This window comes from Xenopus tropicalis, chromosome 1, assembly GCF_000004195.4.
Source record: "Xenopus tropicalis strain Nigerian chromosome 1, UCB_Xtro_10.0, whole genome shotgun sequence".
NCBI classification, from domain to species: Eukaryota; Metazoa; Chordata; class Amphibia; order Anura; family Pipidae; genus Xenopus; species Xenopus tropicalis.
In genome coordinates, this window is record NC_030677.2 from 163,455,843 (window position 1) to 163,478,677 (window position 22,835).

General features: G+C 40.8%; 1 protein-coding gene across 1 annotated transcript in view; it reads right to left on the minus strand.

Moving 5' to 3' along the window:
• cux2 (cut like homeobox 2) overlaps positions 1-21,377 on the minus strand; it is a 202,566-nt gene extending 181,189 nt beyond the window's left edge. Inside the window, 1 exon segment of the mRNA NM_001134814.2 lies at positions 21,196-21,377. Within this exon segment, the coding sequence (NP_001128286.2) occupies positions 21,196-21,258 (63 nt within the window). The 5' untranslated portion in view covers positions 21,259-21,377.
• Between the last annotated feature and the right edge of the window lie 1,458 nt (positions 21,378-22,835).

A 22,835-nucleotide genomic window follows, 5' to 3' on the forward strand; every position in this document is an offset into this window, starting at 1 on the left:
AGAGCACTGGATTATAGTTCCCCATCCTGCCAACCAGGGTAGGACTGGGCCGCCGTGATACTGGGAAAAACACCCGATCCCTCTTACCGCTCCCCGGCCGCCCGTGTCCTCCCTTGACGCATTCAGGGGAGGGTGACGGTGGGTGGCGGGGGACTCAGCCGATGGGGGCATCTTGGGGACTACTTTTTTACTGATATGTCAAAAGGAAATTGCTAAACAAAATTAGCCATTAGTCATTCAGCCTAACTGTAATAGAGAAAATCTTGACGTCAATAAGGATATTTAGCTGTAGTCAGTGAGTTGATAGAATGTGCCGTAAGGCATCACTGATGAAATGCAAAATGGCAGCCACTAAAAATGCGTAGCATTCACTGGAATACAAACACAGATGGCAGTAGGGGGCAATGTATGTTTGGAATGGCCTTTAAGGGGACCACTAAAAACTGTTTTGGTTTTTTTTCAAAATTAAAAATAAATAATTTTAAGCAACTTTTCAGAATAGATTTTAACATTAACTGCAAATGTCATTGTTATATAAAGCATCACATGTTAATGCCTTGCACTCCTAAGAAAACTGCCTCAACAAAGGGTGGAGGGAGAGGGTCGCATACTGAAAAATGATCTGCCTTGCAAGGGCAAAACATGGAGTAGCTGCAATTTTCCAGTTATTCTTTGTGGACTATTGAATTGCCTCAGTTATGGAAATAATTGCCCACATAATGGAGAATGCAGTCTCAACAACATCTTGGTTATGCAATTCCAGTTGTCTAAAATGGTGGTAAGAGACAGTTCCATGAGTTTTAGGTACAATTCCACTGGGAATACTGACAAATCTACTGGTGTAACATTACCCTTACATACATACTGTATATATGGCACACAATTGCACTGTTATATTTGATCAATTTATATTTAATCTGAGTTGCCCTTTAAATGCAAAAGCTTAGTGTCTGACCCATCTGTATAGCAGGGGGGGGAGGTCACAGCCTTAGATTCAGCGCCAGCCATATACCAGTAATGTTTATGTTCTCAATTTCAGTAAATCCCAGGCAAGAGGTATTTGGCTAATTAGCATATCATTTTCAAACCTTTATCATAGAGATCTCCCATGTGACCATGGCCTCTGTGCCATCTGAACGAATTTCAGCTTGCCATTCATTTTGTTTTTGGTGACAGCAGTAGAACTTGATGAATGCCTAGAATGGCACAGCAGCAGAACGTGATGGATGCCTAGTCTGGCACATCATGCCTAGTCTGGCCTTCATCCCTAAAATCTGCTACCTGAAGCTCTAATCCAGAGCATGTACTGTTATAAGTAACAGCCATTTTTTTTTTTTTGGTCCTGTTAAAAAAATAAATGGGATAATTCAGTTGGAGTGTAAGTGCCATAGCATGCTCATTCTGCTTTTGTGACTCCATACAGAGCTGCAGTTCATGGACACTATACACTACAGCATGAGTCAGATATTACCTTATTAGGTGGCATGAGATGGGTTGATACTTATTTAGGCTTGGACTGACAAAAGTCAGTTTTCATGACAGAGTCAAAATTTATCATTGTAGGAGTATGCAAATCCCAATGAATGTCAGTTCTTCACAACAGCAATATGTGTCAGGTTAGAGGCTTCTCCAGCTGCTGTCAGGACTCCGGCTATCACCACAAAGCTACTTATAGTTTTAGCTTTCAGACAGTGAAACTATAATGTTCAGCTATTGTGAAAATATATGGACTCTCTGAGCAGATGTCCCAGGAAATAAAGCGACAGTAGTAAGAAATGTCACACTAAGAATAACTACAGATAATAAATATATCAGAAGTCCATTAAAGAGGGCTACTGTCAATGTCCTCTTGTCAGGCTATAAGGAGCATTAAACTGGGTCTAGGTATGCCTGCTCAAGTTTGGCTACCCTTCCCCCATGTTCTATCCCCAAGGCAAGAGCACAGATATATTGCAGCCCCAGACGAGGTCAAGGAGGTTTCGCACAATCCATCATGCTGTGACATTTCCCTGTTTCCACCCCCCTCTGGTCTGCATTATGACGTTCAGATCAGATACAGAAAAAGAATGGAAAGATTTGAATCTGGAGGCTGTGGTACAAAAGCAGAGACTGGGGCATTTCAAACTGTTACAAGTATTAGTTGGGCATAGATATTCTATGATTGCTGCAGTCAGTTTCTACTTGATACATGCAGTTGCACAAAAAAAACAGTTTATATAAAAATTATATTGCTTACCCTTTAAAGAGAAGCTGTTTGATCAGGATTTCTTTGTAGCTGGAGGTACATTGCTAAAAGGATTGTGTGCTGGAGCTGAGGAGCTTGCATGGCGAAGGTGTTTAAGGATGGCTACCCATACAGTTAGGGCATAAAAGAAGGGAAGGTGGAATAAGCAACAGGAAGAGGTATTTTTATTCAGCCAACATATGGTAGCAAATCACAAGCTCCTTTATTTCACAGCAATCCTCTGCCGGGCTTGGAAAGCCTGCCACTCTGTGCCATATGTTGATCCAATAAATGTAATCACACTTCAGCTATACAGACAGAACAAACATGGCTGCACACACTGCAATTATCAGCAGCCTCACAAAAGCAAATATCTGGCCCTGCTTTAATTAGAAAATATGAATTATAATTAGCAAATTAAAGAATCCTCAGCATGCGCAATAAATCACATGGCAGGGACTTGTATGCCGCAAACAGAGCAATACACACTGTGGTTCTTCAGCTGGGTCGGAACTACAACTCCCAGATCACTTACTCTAGATGGGCCAATAATGAATATCACCCCTCACAGACCCTACCATACACGGGCCGATTGTAGCTGCCGATATCGGTCCCTTGGACCAATTCGGCAGCTTATCGGCCCGTGTAGGGGCAGGAACGGGGGGCATGCCCGACCGATATCTGGCCTGAAATTAGGGCAGGTTAAAAGATTTAGTCGTATCGGGGACAACATGGGCTCGTTGATGCAGTCCACAAACCATCTGCCCCATTGCCGCCATTATAATTCAATCCTTTCGTCCCAGGGCCAACTGATCGAATTAGCCTACATGTTCCCCGATATCGCCCACCCGTAGGTGGGGATATCGGGTGATATCGACCTCGCCAAGCGAGCGGATCTTCACATGTATGGGCACCTTTAGGGAGAAGACACACGTGGCAATTAGTAGCTGCGATTACCTTTGTGCAATCAGTCACAATGACTTATACATTAACCTATGGCAGGAAATTCGTTGTGACCGACTTTTTTAAAAGTTGTGACGACTAATTGCTCCATGTGTCTTCGCCCTTAAATGGCTGCCGCCATGGCTCCACAGCAGGGTATTTATATAAACTATAGTTGCCTTTCTAAAGCAAATGCACAGCTTTTACCAGTGCAGGGCAACAGTACATTATATTTGAATTACTTTAAACACGTTCATTTTTTGGTGTTACTGTTGCTTTAAAACTGACTCCATGGGAACCGCGATCCCTTAATTTGGAACTTTCTGGATGACAGGTTTCCACATAGGTAGTGCAGTGACCCAGCTTGCCCGTAAGTTGCATGCTTAAGACGGATGAATTTTGAATGATAGTAGCCCTTTAAATAAAATTGAATAAACCCAAGATACAAGAGTTTAAAACATGATACTGTATGTTTGCTAAGTAATCCTGCACATGGGGTGGATATATATATATCATAACTAAGCCTTTATTGCTATACTGAAGTCCCCCCTCATTTTAACAAATTTTTTAAAGCGCCCATCCTCACAAATTCACTTGCCAGTACTTTCATTGTAATTTATGTTTCTAGTAATTTGGTAAGGTGGCAAAATTCACATTTATCCTGTATGTGTACAGACAGCCATGATTGGCATTTGAACCTGAACCCACTGCACTTCACTGGTTAAACCATTAAACACTTCACTGGTTAAATAATTAAACAGCTATATTATTTGTTATGCAAACTGAGCCCCCCTACCAGCTAGAGCGACAACAGATCCTTACTGTATCTGCAAAAAGTAATTAAACATAAGAAGTCTTTTCTTTTTTTACGCCACTGGCCCTTTAATGGAGAAGGCAGCTTGTTCCCTGTTAAACAGGCGAGGGGTCTCACCTGCGACATGGAAGTAAGTGAAGGAGCCGGTGGCAGCAGGGCCAGTTGTATTACAAAAGACAAACAATACCCTAAATAAACCTCTGTTCGGTCTCCGCCACGCCAGGCTCATTGAATGAGTCAGATGTACTGCTGATTAAAAATTGATCCTTTTGAAAATCTAATCAACAGAATTGGATTCTTTCATATGTTATCGAGGCAGCTGCTGACATCAGAAACTAAAACCTGTTATTAACCTCTGAACCCCCGTGACCTACGCCAGACTGGGCTCTACCAATTGTAAATTATTCAGTAGTCCAAGAGCAATATTCTTAGCCTGATGAATTTACACACTGACTCGGCTCTGTGTAGGTTAAAGCCAATAACACAGGCCCATTGTTCCCAGGAGGCCGAGGTGCACGACACGCCATTCAGTGTCATGACTGCGAATACATTAGTGGTATCTGCTCAGTCCTGCCCCCCCCCCCAAGCCTATTCTCACAGCCAGATGCAGACGCATATGGATTATATGAGGAAATCAGAAAAATATCACAGGCTCCTTTTGGACATTTCTCAGGTTTCTTACATTGCTATTTTATGACATATCTTTAAAATATCTATTTTTACATTGCAGCACTTATATGGAATAAATAAAAAACTGGCATAGTAAGCTGGTAAGTTAAGACCCAGTGGGAGACATTGGAGGTGTGGCAGAGGGGCTCAAACTGAATACCAGTTTGGATAAGACTTCGGTACAATGTCTATTCATTCTTCTAGATAATGCTGAAAAAACAACTTGAAGGTCAATTACGGTTATAATTGGGGTTAAAACCTTTTTGCTGTCATCAATGAGGCTAAACCAATGTTTTCCTATACAGGTATGGGACCTGTTATCCAGAATGCTCTGGACCTGGGGTTTTCCGGATAAGTGATCTTTCTGTAATTTGGATCTTCATATTTTAAGTCTACTAAAAATATAATTTAAATATTTAAGAGCTACTGACACCAGAAATCAAACTTTTTTTACATCTATCATAACCATGTCTTTGCATGCTATTTATAATTTTGCCTTAAAAGTATTTATCCTATGCTTTTACATTACTTATCTGATCCCCCATGTTCCTTTATGAGGGGGCTGCCATATTTGTGCAACAGGAGTCCGTTCGCATTAGAAGGTATAACCGACAGGTTAGAAGGGACAGTCAGGTTGGCAAAACAGTCAGGTTTAGGAAATGTTTTATTAAAATGGTTTATTTAGATGTAGCAGAGTTTTACATATGGGCTTGTTTATGCAATATAAATATATATATATAGAGACCTACTTTGTTTGAGGGTATAGTTTTCCTTTAAATGTCTATTTGCAGCACTTCAGACTGTGGTGTTACTGTGGCATTTTAATTATTAAATGGATTCCATTAATTGTTTAAATACATTGCCATATAACAAACTCATCCTTATGTTTTCTATGTGGAATTAGGTTTTTAAAGGTTCGTACTTTTCAAACCTGGTTAGAATTTGAATAAGCTTATTGTATTTTCTTTAACAAAGGCTTGCTGCTGTGCCAAAATGAGTAAAAATAAAATACATAATTCACCCTAGAGCGACACATCATAATTACAGAAAGCAGCAAAATAATGGAAATGTCTATAGGGACAAATAGGGAATAATCATGCAGTGATGTGTATATATTTATATACGTAGACAAGCTGAACATGTACACATGGGAATACCAGGGGAATATTTTATTTGCTCAAGTGAGGTTGTTATGATTAGATAAGAATAAGGTCTGCCCCATGGAATTTCATGAACCAACCCATAAGTGTTATAGAAGGTGACAGTTCTACATAGTAAACATAGCCACAATATTAGGGTGAAGGGGGTATGTTGTATTTGTATATGTTGTACAAAGTATCCTTCATAATCTACAAGTGTTAATTTATGCTAAAGCATTAGTGCCAAGGTAAAACAAATGTGTAAATCTATTGCATGAATTGGATTTAACACTTCCAGTTTTCTGCAAGTTTTATTTTTCACTCTGCCTTTCTACTTAAATGTGTTTGTAGATACCCCATGAAGACCTTTACTACCATGCACTACTCCCAGCACTAGAACAAGCACTCATATACCACATATATTGTGCTCCAATAAGTCAGCCTTACCTTACCACAAGGTTACAGTTAAGATTTGAAAACACAGGCATAGTCTCTCTCTTATAGTCTCAAGACTATTTATTATTGCAAATCAGTGTTTTTCCCAAATCTAAAAAGGCCTTTGGGGTGGGCCTCCCAGATCACTGGTTTTGGTCACCTTAAGGCAGTGGTAGCAAGTTCAGGCACCCCTGAGCTGTCCAACTTTTGGACACTGTGCCCCTTAATTCATTGTGGTTGGCGTATATCAACAGCATCTAGAAGGCCACCAGTTGCCCTTTGCCAGGTTAAGTTATCTAATGGTGCAATTCTCCTTGCATTAGGGTAAGGGCACACAAGGTGGATTGTCAGCCTGTGGATAAGCGCAGGCTGAGAATCTGCCCCATGCTTAAAATTGTGTCTTCACCCGGAAGCACTGAATCCTCCCTGGTGCAGGCACACACAGCCAATATCCACCAACGCCAAGTCTCACGGTTGTTGGCGGATATCAGCTGCGTGTGCCTGCACCTGGGCTGATTCAGTGGTCCCGGGTGCAGGTACAACTAGAAGATTTTTTAAGCACAGGGGCAAACTGTTAGTCTGTGCTTATCTGCAGGCTGACAATCCGCCCCATGTGCCCTTGCCCTTAGAGTGGAGACTGAACAACCCCCATGACTTTTGAGTTCAAAGAAAGAGATTAGAATTAGTTATGGCAAACAAAGCCTTCCTTTATCTGACTTGCACATTAAGTACCATATAGCGACAAATGGAATCATTTTGCTAGAAATATGAACCTTTTTCTTTGTTTTCTTTTATTATAATCTTGGAGTAGATATATTTGTTTCATGTAACTAAATGAAGAAAGATTATGCCTACGTGGAATATTTCTGGAGGAACACATATATCCTGATTATAAGAGATGGCTGCTGTAGATGTAAAGAGGCAGAACAATCAGACAATTTTTTAAGATGAGGAGCATTAACTATTCCCTGAAGGGTTTACTAATCAAACAGGCAAATCCTTTATAGCCAGCCAATCCCTGCAGAGCAATTAAATCCTTCTCCCTTTAAAGCACTTGGCGCTCTGTCTGGGGACTAAATCAGAAAAAAAAAATTCAAAATTCATTTGATAAATTAAAGAGGGAATGAGTGATTTAAGCTTTGTTCTATTTTTTTTTCTTTTGCAATTATGGAATGCACAATAGCTGCATAATGTTTAATAAGAACTCACAAATTCCTAACAGTATTACAGCAAAACACAAAAGAACTAACCTGGTTACCGTGAAAAATTGCATATTTAATTAAGAACAGAGACTTTGAGACTACCTAGAGGTTTCCAAAGTGTGGTAGCCTAAGGGGCTGAATTACATGCTTGCAGTGCAGCTAACAGAATTACTGAGCACAATCATTACCCCTGCGCTCCCATTAAGCAACATCACCAGATGACAGTGAAACTCCGTCCTACAGAGGCTGGTATACAAGCATCCACTTGGGTAGTTAAAAGACTTCGCACAACCCTGTTGGTGCAAATCAGACCTCTCATTGATAAAAGCAATAATTAAAGAATAATGTTAATTAGCTGCTTTTATACGAGAACAAAAGAAGCTGGAAAGATTCCAAGTCCCACTTCAATACCTTTTTTTTTTGTTCCGAGGTACATGACTGCATTTAATAAAAAAATAAACACTTGAGGTTTTAACTTTTAAAAGCTCAATAGGACCAATATACAGTACAGTTAGAGCAGCGTTTCCCAAATGGTTGGGCTGGTGCCCCTGGGTGAGCTTGAAGCAGTGGAAATGGGGCTTAGCTTGGGTGAGATTAAGGCTAATGGCACATGGGTCGGTTTCTTTATTGGTGTTTAAATGCCAGCAGATAAAAGCCGATCCACTGCCTTCTGCTCCCTGAATGTGTCCACTGATAGGCACAGGTTCACCACGTCTAGGCACAACCACAGCAAGTGGCACGTGTCAGCTGACCAGCTAATCCCATGCCTTTTATGCACACATATTCAAGGAGCAGAAGGTAGTGAGAAATCAACCCATGTGCCATTAGTGTAAGAAAGAAAGTCTATTTGCTCCCCTAAATAGGTCAGCAAAGGTGAGATTTGGGGTAAACATTTATTTGTGGTACTATATATTCTAGGTACTATGGCGGCATGGCTGGGACTTCCAGTGTTTTCCTATATCCCTATAACCTTGTTTTGTGTGAATTTTGGGGCCTAACTAGAGGGTGGAATATCAAGAGTGGGCTTGAAGTTAAAAAGTTGAATGCCATTTTTCCTCATAAGCTTAAGGGGTGGTTGCAACTTTGCAATTGGTCTTCATTATTTTATTTTTATAGTTACTTTTAATTCCTTATCTTTTTGATTAGTCCTTCTCCTATTCATATTCCAGTCTTTCATTCACACCACTGCCTGGTTGCTAAGTTAATCAAGACCCTGGCAACCAGATAGGTGCTAAAATGTACCCTTACAGATCTTCACTGCTAAAGGGCTGTAGTTGCCTTGGGCTGGTACAAAAGCACAAAACATAATTTACAACATTTCTAGCCTATGTCTTTAGTTAAGCTTTAGTTCTCATTTAACCTTAATTCAGTTGGCACGCATAACCATATATTGCATAGTTGGTAAATTATGACAAACACTTACCCTACCCCTTACCTAATGTCTCCATGCCAGCATTCTAAAAAAAGAAAATAACTAAGCCCTAAGGGTTGCAAGAATACAAGTGAATTTAAAAAAACAAACATTGTATGGCTGATATCCTGGAGGAAGATACGAATATTTTGATACTTTAAATGTACTATCAGAGGCAATATATATGTAGAAGTTGTATACTCCCATTAGACTGCATTTCTCAAAAAGCAGGTGGAACTTATTGGGAGTGGGTGGGGCATTTTAAAGCACACATAGGTAAGGACAGGGTGAATTGGTGCAATGCCTTAAAATGGCCCAATTTCTCACATCATTAGAAGGTAAGCACTGAGTTCTAATGCAATATGGCAGAGCATAGGTACGGGTCAGGTGACTGCACACGAAAGAACATATTATTTTACAGGTTATGAATATATTTCTGCAAAAATAACTTGTAGCTGATGTGGGAATAACCCAGCTATATTGCTACCAATTATACAACAGAGAATATGTCAACAGATTTCTGAAGGACACAGAACAATTAAATATAATGAACATGACCATATCTCAGATATCAAATTACTGGCATTTAAATTTTGTATAGTTGGATCAGGCACATATATCAAGGAATTGCTCTAAGTCAAAAGCTTTATGGATCTTGTGAACTGAATGTCAGGACATAAAGACTGCCAATACTCACACAACAAACTTTTTTTTGTCAATAGCCCTAGATTTGTACCACCAATTCTACTCTCACAGAGGAGTGGAGTAAGGATAATTTTCCCTTTACCTTTTTTAATATAAAATGGACATATAGTGCCTCCTTTCTCTCCTTTCTGCCATTGCAGAGATTGGAGGATAGATGTTGGAATGAAGACAACAGAGTAAGCTCTGACTCTTCTCCCCATAGTTCTGTGCTGGTCCCACACGCCCTCTTAAAGCACACAATGTAGCTGAGGAGGGCCAGGTACTTTAGCACCCAAGGGAAACAAACATTCCTGAGGAAAATGGGTACCTTTGTATACGGAGTGCACAGATTGTATTTCCCCTTTAAAATGTTCCAGAGAACACATTTCTGACCTTGAATAATACAAGGCAGATGTCAAGGTCTTCCAGTTTGGAGTGATACATACCAGCAATGCAGGAGCCAATAAAAGGGATATTAGAACTTTCACAAATCTGCTAGACTGGGCTGTGACTTGGATGCTATTTCAAGCAAACACTGTACTAGTAACTATATGAACAGAAAAGGCAAAGGCTGTGAGCCGACACAACAGGAAGACATCATGTAGCACCAACTAAAGTGCTTTAGTGCTAAAGGCCAAGAGGTGCTTAGGAGTCAAAAATCATCATTCCAATTACACTGCAAAGGCATTACTGGAAAACAGTAAAAATGTATATGTGGCCAACCTTGTATCCTTTCAAAAAAGTGAAAAGAAAATTGTAGCTGAGTGAATGTAGAAAAACCACAGCGGTCCCATTGCTGGGCATTCACATGAGTACACATGCAAAGACATCAATGATGACAAATCATCTAGAATTCCCTACATTTTGCTGCTTATATAATGTATATGTCTGTGTGTGCATACATCCAGGTTGAGGACAAACACAATATAAGCATGAATAATAACCCCAGAACCTGACTGCAAAATATCTCTCCTACACCACACACTCCTAGGGTTGCCACCTTTTAAAAAGAACTTTTCAGCCAGCGAGGAGGCAGCAACAAAAGGGGCGGCCTGTGACATAAAATGGGTGAAGTGATGATGAAAGGGAGCAGAACTATGACATTACTGAAATCTGGAGGAGGATTAGAGAAAGAAAAAAAGAAAGATAAAGGGTAAGTTTCAAGCAGATTCTGGGATGGTCAGGGGCTTAAGGGGGTGGCTAGGGGCGGAACTTAAGGGTATTACAAATTTACCAGCAACGACATTGCAATAAATCTTTAATACTGGCCCTGGCCTGGGCAGGTGTTTTACCGGCTACTCCAGTAAAATACCGGCCAGGTGGTAACCCTACTCAGCTCCTGTCCATGCACCCACCTTGGCATATTGTCTGTCCCAACTCTGTAGTATACAAATGAGCCATGCTTAAATGCCAGGAACTTGACACATGTATCCTAATGTCTAAAAAAAAAAAAAGACAAGGCAGGGCTTGGAAGGCAAGTTGTTTAGTTATACTTGTCACTTGTGCCTGTAGAGTTGCGCAGTAGTCATGGGAAACAAATATTTAAACAGGACAAGGAAAGGCTAAATTACCAGGGGGTGCCAGGGCACACACCATGTAATTATAATCGCTAATGTCACTCCCTTGGGCACTATTCTATTGAGCACCACTAGTGATGTGTGGGTTGACCCGCAACCCGTGGGCCCTGCTGGTTTACCCACAGGTCAGGCGGTAAGAGTTGAAATTTAGGCAACCATTGTGGGTACAGGTCCCACATTTTGTGGATTAGGGTCAGTGTGGGTTAAGGTATTGCCAGGTAGGGCTGGGTGCAAACGTCTGATTAGCACTAAGCACCATACTGACATCTGGTTGTCTGTCCCAGGGATCCCTTGGGCTGCAATGGCTGAGCACTTGCGCAGTAAAATTAGAACTTGGACACTAAAAGCTGAACTACTGCTGAACCATTTGAGGAAGATGAAGAAATGGTAACATTGCATAGCCATGGAGAAGCCTGTAATCCAGATTTCAGGAGAGCAGGCACAGCTAGTTGAACTGATGGCTTATTTACTGCTGTCATCTACATAAAGAGGAATTTTGACACACTGCTAAATGATAACACATTTAGATAAGTCAAGCTGTCATATCATTTAATGGATGTCGGCGCAGCTACGTAGTGGGGATGTAAAATTTATGCAATTCAGAACACAGGAAGGTTATGATATTTTAATCACATTGCAGGTTTTGTCTGCACTGGAAACACTTGATATATTTCATCTCGTGACATGAGCAGTGGGATTGCGGTACCCAGTATAAATATCACTTTTTTCTAACATCTGTGGCAGCAAATTTGCCATTCAGATCTTTTTGAATATAAACCTTAGACACTTTTTCACTGAATGCGAGCAAGGCATCAGGAAAGGCTGGTGTATTCTCTGCAATAGCATCACTGCTCCCATCTACTCCTCCCATCTGGCCTCACATGGGCAAATACTAGCATTGGTACAAAATTGTTCTGTGTCAGTGACCAAAGCAACCCAAATGTCAGAATAGCAATGTAGTATGTTTAGAAGGGTCCTCCACCAAAAATCTCTTTTTGGCATAGTGCAAGAAGTACCAGTATACTTCCATTATATTTTCATTGGTCCTAAGAGTATTTGTTCATATAATTGCTAGTAAAACATGGTGGGGCTCATTTATAAACACTAGGCAAATTTGCCTCTGGGCAGTAACCCATAGCAACCAATCTGGGATTACACATTTTCCAGATAGCTGCAGGTAGTATAATAAAAGGCAAACTTCTCTCTGGAAGTTTACATTGCCTTTGACTTTAAAACAATGTTGGAAGCCGGCTGATGCATCTCATACTGCTCAAACCCTTATTTCATCAGTTCACCAAAAGTTATCAATTAGGCACACACAATAGGATCCAGTCATCTGGTGAATCTTTGCCCTTTTTGGTCAACAATGTGCTGGGAAAAACTTGGCTAAAATCGGGCCCACAAGCCAAATCAGATCACACTGTGGGCCTATGGAGGTACATTTGAAGAGGACAGTAAATCATGACTTTTCAGAACTTCTCAAACCCCATCTGCTTTGCCAACATTTCACAGGTACATCGCAAGAGTAATCCTCCAGATATGACATTATAGAAGCCCCCACATAATCACATGCATTCACATAGATGACCATAACAATTAGATGGAATTGTCCAATCTGAATGCAATGACAGGCCTATGTGTGGCCAGCTTGGAGCCTGTTTCCACATCATAGTCTGGTCAGTTTTCAAGTATAGCAAAATCCTGGCATGCTAGCTTGTCCTACAGACGGAAAAACATTGCTCTGTGATAACAGGGCAAATTCTTGCTGTTTCATTTCCAAATAACAAGGACACTGCCAGTCAGTCTGCATAATAATACAAAGTAATTAGCAATATTGCCAATAACTACATAGTAGCAGCTGTACTACAAAGCAAATGCCAGTCCTTTGCAAGAGAGGTCAACGCCACTTAAAAATGTGATAACACTTAGACTGCTCCCTATGAAAAAAACATAAAGCCAGGAAATACAGTAGCCTTATTCCCAAGGTGAAGAAAATATTCTATTAGGACGGGATCGCTTTAATGCAATAATGGACACAGGGAGAGTAGCACATTAGTGGCCCTAGCCTTTACAATAACTCAAAGACAAACCTTTTCACAAAAATAATAGCACCCACACACAAGCATGAAGCTGAGGTTGATTTCTAAGTGACCACAGCAAACATATAATTCACGATCCAGTACTCTGAGTATTACAGCTTATCCTCCAGTATGCATATTGCACAGGATTAAACACTATTCTGGGAAATAAATTTCCCCTGCAATTATACTTATATTTTCTGTAATACCTCGACCAGAACCTTGTGAAAAAAAAATAACTTGCATTCTTTGAATGTCAATATGTGAGAGAACCCCACCAACAAATGAAGCCATGCTTTAGAATGAGCCTTCACTTGTACAGCTTCTCTCCCTGGTGGGGGCATGTAGCAGTGATGCATGACTGGGCTGTGTAGATGGGAGATTCTAAGAAGCAACACCTGCACAACTCAGCCCACCCTGGCCCCATTGTATATTGAAGAAAGAAGGTGGTCACAGTAGCCAATCATAGAAGTGAATCTGGCCATGCTAAGAACAAAAGTTTGCCACCTGCAAATTTTATGACTGGCTCACTTTGCACCTTAAAGAGGAACTCCACTGAAACAACTTAAAAAATTAAATATAATTTCAAGCAAGTTTGCATTACACATTGATTAAAAAATATGCAGCCTTTTCAGGATTTTTAATGCAATAATATGGTTTAGAACAGTTACCTAAGCCTGGACCCCTTTTCTGCTGCTGATCTGGCTGACTATTCTGACACACCAAATCCCACAATTCCCTGCACACATGACTATTAAAGAAAGGAACGTCACAGTGCAATGCATTGTGGGTTATGTGACATATATATGCTGTCTGTAATATGTGGAGAAGTTACAATTTGTAACATCATTTTTTTAGTTCCTCCTCCTCTGCCAGTATTTCAAATGATGCAGAAAGAGAAGAATGGTTTTGCAGCTGAATTTCAGCATATAAAAATATTTATTCATACTTTTTGAAAAAAGATATTACAGTGATAGGTATATTAGGGGTTTCGGTGTGGGGCTCTTTAACAAATTTTGGTTCAGAAGCCAGAGATCCCCTTTAATGACAAGCCAGCATCAGAGCTATACATCACATAGAGAGTCTGGCACACATATAAAGCAGCCACTGTCTGTAAGGCTAATGAGCTTGCTTCTGATAATGAAAGAGAGCCAGAGCAAGGAGTTGTTGCTTTTTCTTCTCACGGAAAAGCATAGCACATTGCAATCCTAAAAACAAGGCCCATGGAAGCATATAAAAGGAAAATATACCTTATTCAATGAAGGATTACCCATCCTTAATATCCCACACTATCATTTGATGTGCCTTTGTATTAGACATTAACAGAAAAACATCAGCTGAGGTAAACAATATGGCAGGACCCAGTAAAATGGCTGAATGTAAATATGCAAGAAAGAAATGTTCAACAAACATCTATTTTATTACTGTCATTTAAAGAGGAAATATGTTCTTCTTGCATGGGATAATAGGGCTAACAATAAGAAACTGCAATAAAATACTATTCCCAAGTAAATGGCTGGAAACATTCTTGTGTGGCCTTGAAGTAGAAGTTGTCTGTAAAAGGAGAGCTAATAGGCTTATCCATTGCTGGAAATGTGAACCTTTCTGCTTCTGGAAAGTTGTAGAATTTTTGGAGCGTACAGTGCTCACATAAGCTTGAGACCAAACTTACAGACCAAACTTTTCACAAACAGAGCAATTCACTTTCAGGCAATTTGTAGGGGAAATTGACTAAACAGCAGATAATAGCGATGAACAAAATTGTAAAAATAAAAGTTGCGAAGGTTGGAAAAAGTCAGCGAGAAAAAAACCCATTGACTTTTTGTAAATGTTGTCCGTTTCTCAAATTTTTCTGCAAAGTGTTCAAGTACAACTCTGATGATAGTGAGAGAGTAGAACGTTGCAAGTAGGTACCCATCAGGGGCATACAAGTGATACAACAGGTTTTATTGGGGCCCTATAGAACAATATTTAGATCTATTAAGTTGTAAGCTCTTTTGGGCAGGGCTCTCTTCACCTCTTGTATCAGTTATTGATCGCTTTATATGTTACTCTGTATGTCCAATGTATGAAACCCACTTATTGTACAGCGCTGCGGAATATGTTGGCGCTTTATGAATAAATGTTAATGATAATAATAATATGACACAGGGGTGCAAAAACTTGCAGATGTGTGGGGCCCCAGAGGAAAATGGTAGCCCTGGCTGCCAGACTTCTAGTCACAAGTGGCAGATTGCATTGTGCCTGCAACCAGCTCGATGCAATGGTTTTGGGTGCAGAGAAGGCTGATGCCAGTATAGAGGTCCCTCAATTATCTGCAGGCCGATAATCCACCTCTATGCAGGCACATGCGCCAGATTTTGGCCCCTACCTGGGCCAACCCAATGCTTCCTAGTGCAGGCAAGGAAAAAGGCTGATACCAGTGTAGGGGTGGAGAATGTGTGCCATGTGTGGCATTTGCCTTACATTTCTATATTAGGACAAAAAAATACCCTGTAATTTTAGTCATTTAAAAAACTTTTTTTTCTAGTTCTATTATACAGGCACCTTTCACTACAAAAGGTTGTTTAGGTGATAAAAGCGTGGGGACATTGGTATGGTTACCACCTGACCTGGATTTTACTTGTTTTTGACTGGTAGTGTTAAAAACTACCAGTGAGTCTGTAGAGTGCTAACGTCAAAATTTAATTTAAGATTCTCAACCCTCTACATCAAGGCTTTTAATTTGAAGTGCTCCTCTTGTTCTTTTAAATAGCCGAACGGACTGCGGTGTTCTGCAAGATAAGGGGGTTTGCAAAGTATGATGTAATTAACTGACAATATCTACTCTAATTCCCATCCAGTTGGTAGGGTAGAAGAGACTAGGCAAAGGACAAATACATAGGGAGCTTCACTCTCAACATCTCTTTAGTGCTTCATTGCAGGGCTCCCAGAATGTGAACGCCAGTAAAACAAGTACTCAGAAGCAGAATAAATTAAGCAGGCAAATCGTGAAGGTACAACTACTTTAATGACAGATATGCAAGAAGCTGTAAAATAAAACTGCATTAGTAATACGGCCCATAACACAACCCAGTAAGCAAATGAAATGTGCCCTAAATTATCTCCAGCAGAGTTTTATCTATTTACATTTATATGCTGAGCATTTAAAATGTGCTGCCACAGGAGAGACCATTAGGGGAAACTATGTGTATTTATCCGCATGGCAAACTAAGGAGTGTACAGGGGATAAACCTTTGGAAACAGGTTGCACTGGATTTGAGGAGCTGAAAGATTTTTAAAACACAGGCTTGGGATCTATTATCCAGAAAGTTCTAAAATATGGCAATGCCATTTCATCCTAGTATCCAATTTATAAGGAGAAAGAAAGGCACACCCTTAGCCAGGGGTCATCTGCACTGGCCTCCCTAGACTGGCCCACATACTAATTCTAAAAATGCACAGCTGTGAAGCAAGGTTGGTGGTCGCCATGACTTGACATGCAGTCCTCATTGTTCTGGTGGCGATCAGTCATTTTCACTTAAAGCCAATATATTCTTTGCTCCATTCTAAATGCTCCTGGTTGGTAAAGTGAGGAGGACCAGAGGTCAAGTGACCAGTCATGGCAGCCAACCCTGCTGCTGTGCAGCTATGCACATGTAGGGGGGACAGGGTCATTGTAGAGGTGTCTTTGCAGCAAGTGGGGGTGCTGATTTACTTCTTCTGTAATAATAAAACAGCTCAGTACCTGTTGTTAGTTACTGTACAAATAATGCTGATGGCATGAAAATCCTATTTCAAATGTAGAATTTATTTTTATTAACCTTATTAGCCAGACGTTACAGATAACAGATTCCATACCAGTACCATTTCACATATAAAAAAGAAAGCAAATAAGAATTCTGTCATATCAATTGTGTCATACAGGGCTGTCCTGATTGGCTACTGGAATCACAGTCATCAAGGGCCACAACCCCTCTCCTGTCATTGGCAGCTTTTCTAGGTGAAGGGGAAAAAAATAAACATTTTAGAGGATGTTGGATTCCATTAAACCTAGACTTTTATTCATAAACAAACCCCAGTGGTCTGGCAGACCCTGACATACCCATGTACAGACACAGTGAGACATGAACATAACTTGGGTCTGTCAAAACTGGCATCCATAACCAGAAACAATGATCCGGAACTTTGTCCTATATACAGATGATTTGCCCAACCATATTGCCCATTCATGGCAAGTCTAACAGGTCCCTCTAAACTTTTATGCCAGACACAAGACAGTAGTATGACTAGTAGTATGGTAGGAAGAATCCCACCATATTTTCAGTGGAAATGAACAGAGGTTCATTTCCACTGATAATATGGTGAGATTCTTCAGTTAAATACCTGATAAAGGATTTGATTGGTACAACATGTCTCACCCATGCACTAAGCTAAATAAGTAGGGTAACCACCTTAAAGGGGTTGTTCACCTTTGAGATAACTTTTAGTATGATGTAGAGAGTAATATTCTCAGACAATTTGCAACTGGTCTTCATTAATTATTTGTGTTTCTTTTTACTTCATTTTTTGTTCAGCAACTTTTTAAGTTTGGAATTTCAGCAGCTATCTGGTTGGCGGGGTCCAAATCACCTTAACAACCAGGGGGAAGTTTGAATGAGACACTGCAATATGAATGAGTAGAGGACCCAAACATAAATAAGTAATAAAATGTAACAACAATGTAACTATGTAACAACAATAAAACTGCAGCCTCACAAAGCAACAGTTTTTTGCTGCTGGAGTCATGTGAATGCTGGAAACAGTCAAAATAAGAAGGTAAATAATTCAAAATATTTGAAAATTAATAATGAAGACTAACTGAAAAGTTGTTTCTAACTGGCCATTCTATCATACTCAAAGTTAAGCACGCATTTAATTCTCCAATGAATGGGTTTCTGCATAGTGCATGAAGCTTGATTCTTCACCTGTAAATCTGTATACAAGTTATTAGCATGTTATTACATTGCTAGGGCTCTGCATAACAATCCTTCCCTTACACATCCACTGATTATACATTTGAATCAAGCAATTTTGTGTCAAACTATTTTTATTTATGAGCTTTTACTTTTTTTTTTAAGTAATATTGCTGGAAACAGTATATTATCAGCGACACTGTGATGTTCCGACTCGGCACAATAAAAGGAAGTTCTCTGTGCTTTCTCCCTGTGCCAAGCATTTGGATATTCTGCTTTCCTAGAGGGACAAGCTTTTAATATCCATGTAAATAAGCAGCTACACTGCTCTATGAGATTTAATAACATAATGTGCTGCCCAGCAATAGAAATACATACATACATCAATTTAGCAATTGTTTAATCATTGTGGCTCGCCTATCATTATCCAAGCATAGAGAGGAGGCTTTTCAATCAAGGCCATATTCTTTTATACATTAGAACAAAAGGCTTATTGGTAATTTCACAGGCCAGTACCGCTACAGCTGCACGCGGAATTAGGTGACCCAAAGAGGACCGAGAGGGGTCATTTTAATCTAATAAATGTATGGCGTTTGCAAGCTTTAAAAAAAAAAACACACACAGGCAGCCAATGGGCAATCTAATTGCATGCGGACTAAAGGTTAGAGCACTGCATATCACTTGCTTAATGAAAATGTTGTTAACTGACATTCAGGGATGAATGAACCCAAATACCAGTGCAAGTGGAAATTCTCCAGACTTGAATAACAATAGGAGCACAGGAGGAACACAGGCAGCAGCCCCTGAGCACATCTGAACCGGCTCCTGCTTTCTCCAATATCTGTTTGCCATGCTCCTGTCATCCCTCATGTTACAGAACATCAATCAGAAATAAAGAGTCACAGCCCCTGAGAGAGCCCAGGTCTGATTTACAAACATTAGCAGGGAATACAGTCACTATTTCCCCTCACGGCGAATTCTAACTAAACACACTATTGCAAACTATGCCCTCCCCTGACAAAAATGACATTACATGCTTTAAATATATATTACGAATGAGACTGCACTGTTTGGGTGCCTTCTCTCAACAGAAAGACCATCAGGCACAGAGATGTACGGTGCCGGGGAGGATGACTTAGTATCAAAGCTCCCCAACTTGTACTCTCCAGCTGTTGGACTACAACTCCCAGAATCCACTGACAACCTTAGGGATATAGGAGTTGTCGTGTAGGGTACATTATAAAAAATGGTCCACATAGGGTATTTAGCCACAAGCCTTAACATCTCTAAACATAAACCCTATTTTATATACACGTGAGATGATTAATACCCTGAAATTAAAATATAATTTAACTCAGATATTTCTACTTTATAGCATATCTACTTCATAAAAGAGTTGAAATTTATTATCAGCAATACATTTACAGGCACTTACAAATACACAAATATTAAATATTACAATGCATATATATATATATATATATATATATATATATAGCACACACAATACACATTCTTCATTAGCTATTTTTGCTCATGTAACTGAAGTCCATACAGCCCATGCAGTTAAGTACCATAACTAGATATTAGATCAGGGTTATTTCAGTGATAAACACGATACTTTTATCAGCTGAATAATATTATCACTTTAGCAGCCATATTGCAAATCTTATCCATAGTGTAATAGCGCCATAGTGTTAATAAAGAAGCCATCATAATTTAGCTTTAAATATACATATATTATGGTAGAACTGCTGATGCTTTTCCTTTGCAGATGATGCAGGAGGCAAAGGAATGTTCCATGAGTATACATACATATATATACAAACATGTCACACTATTTTGGTACCTGAGATGAGAAAGATAAGAGAGCAGGTTTCAGGAATTCAGGTCCCTCTCTGGAACTGACCACAAAGTTCCCAGCACTTACTGAAGGAAAGCACTAAGGTTTCCAGGGGACAACCTACTGCTTGATTCTCTGGCTAGAGGGACGCATGATACAGCCATTCATAAGAATAGGAGTTGCTACTCTTTACAGAGCAATGTGCTGTGCTCACTTCTGCCTTACATGAACTTAAAGGGCCAGAGACTCCCACAAAAGAACAGAGTACACTCTGTATGTGCTTTTTCATATACATTTCTGCAACACCAATATCTATTTATAATAGTTGTATCCTCCCCTTTTTAAATGGCTCTTTATCCCCAAACAGGAGTATATGTTTTTTAATATTCAAGTGCAAACAATGGTGCTGAAACCAAACGGGGTGGGTGTTTGTTTATGCATCAGATCAATAACTGCAATAAGAGAGCTGATAAGAAAACATATTGCAATAAAAAAACACGTTTTTTACACATTTTTTACTAGAACTGGATAAGAATTACTGATACGTAAATGCTAATAATTGTACATTTGTACATTTGGCATAGCTGGTCCTTTTATCTTTCTCCAGTGATTGTAACTAGTGAGCATTTCCAGCATTTCTCACTTTCTCACCACTGAATGGTGTCACTTGGAATGGCACAGCCTAAATGTACCTGCTCAATACAAGCTAATGGTATATAAGGTGAGCCAGACTGATATGGGCATTTCATGTGTGGTGGCACTGGTACATGGCCAGCCTGTCCCAAACTCCCTTCTGACTCAGACCTGACTCATGTGGGAAGTACCAAGCCCCTGCGGTCAGTAGTTTCCATTACTGGGAAAGGTGTAATAATGACTGTCCTGTTAGACTGCTGCCCTCCAGCTGTTGTGCCAGTTCCCTGTATCTCCAGAGGAGGGATGGCTAAGGGGAGATGCAGAGAGTTGCAGCTGATGTACAGCTGGAGGGCAGCAGGTTGTGTTTAGAGGCAATACACTGGAGTTCTGTCGCCCCCACCCCCCGGCTGCCCGCTCTGCCAGACACACACGCAGCTTTATGGCTGCTGCTGCTGCTGCTGATCAATGACAAAACCGAACAAAGGCAGAAGCAGAAGAGGATCAATGGCTAATACTATCAGTCCCTTCCATGAGCCCCTCACTCCTCCTCCCTAGTGCGCTTCGGCACTGGGCTTCCCCCACCAGCAGCCCCCCAGTCCCGGACACCCACCTGCAGCCGCCGCAGATCAAACCGCTTCCAATATTGAATCATTGATCCCACATTGGTGGCCATCTTGGGGGATACTGGAGCCAAACTGTGTGTGTTGGGATACTGTTCTTCTTTTCCTCCTTTCACAGGATCTCCAGGCTGGAGCAGCCTCTTCTTCTCTTCCTCCTCTCCCCCTAATCCCTTTTCACCAACTGAAACCCACCCAGTCAGCAGAGAGCAGGATTCCTAATCCCCCCAAAGTGCAGCAGCCTCAGCAACATTCCCCTCCTCGGGTCTCCGGGTCACCCCGGGACTGATTTGCACTGAACTTGCTGCTGGAACGTAACCGTGCGGATCGATACACCCTGGGAGAGTAGGAGGGGGGTGTGCGATTCAATTAACATGTGAGGCTTGAGATGCTGTGTGATAATAAAGTCTCCCCTCCCTCCCTGGCTGTCTGGTGGTATAGACTGCATACAGGGAGCAGGATAGCCTGAGCCGGAGCAATGCAGAGTGACGGACAGTGTTTAGGATGGGCTGCGGAGGGAAGCGTCTATCAGCTCCTCAATAAAGGGGCAATTGCACAGGGCCCGTCGGGGCACACGGGGCAACCATCACATATTTCAGCAGATATAACTTTTGCAGAAAACGTCCCAAAGGAATGGCACACATTTCAATTACATGGAAAACCAAAATCGTTTTTATGTCGTGTCTTTTTTCTTTTACATGAATTTTCAATTTAAATAAATATCCTTTGAGATCGTTCCCATATAAAGCTGCTATGTTCAGTAGTTAGACCTTGTGCTGTACCACAGGGGAGGGTTGGGATGTTCTGCTTGTTTGTTTCCTAGCAATGAGCACAAAATGAGGGAACTCTGTGTTGCTCCCTTATTGCTGCCCTATTATATACACCTGCTTGAGGGTAGAACTGGCATGAATTTCTTGGATTTGCCCCGGGTCCTTTCGTAGCTTAAGAGCGCACCTGAGGGACGATTCACTAAAGTGTGTTAAAACGTGCACTATTTATAGCATGCGTTAAAAATGTTATCGCATCTAATTTTTCGCGTCTTAACGCACGATTCACGAAAAGGATATTTGCGTTAATTTAGACGCGATGCTGCTTGCGTTATTTAAGTCGCAAAGATTATTTTCGTGTGGTATTTGACCGGACGCATGCTAATCGCGCACAAATAGTCGCCGTGTGCGAAAAAACGCACGCCATATTAGCCATACACGGCATTACTTTCGTAAAACTAATTTTTTATGAAAATGCCCATTTCCCTGCAAACTGGAGGCTGCATCACTCTAGGGCCAACACATACTTGAATAAATCACACTGCAAAGTCCATATTTTATTGCCAAAAGCTCATTAACTGTACTTTTCTATAATTACTGCCTGCCTCAAGTAACTGTTATTTTTCGCACAGACTAAAGCGATATTTAGTGCGTCTAAGGGCTCTGGCACATGGGGAGATTAGTCGCCCGCGGCAAAACTCCCTGTTCGCGGGCGACTAATCTCCCCGAGTTGCCTTCCCCTGCCATCCCATCGGCGACAATGTAAGTGGCCGGTGGGATGGCAGACGCGGCAGGGCGATTTCAGGAAATCGCCGGAAAAGACTCGCAAGTCTTTTTCGTCGATTTGCGCAAAATCGCGCCGCCAC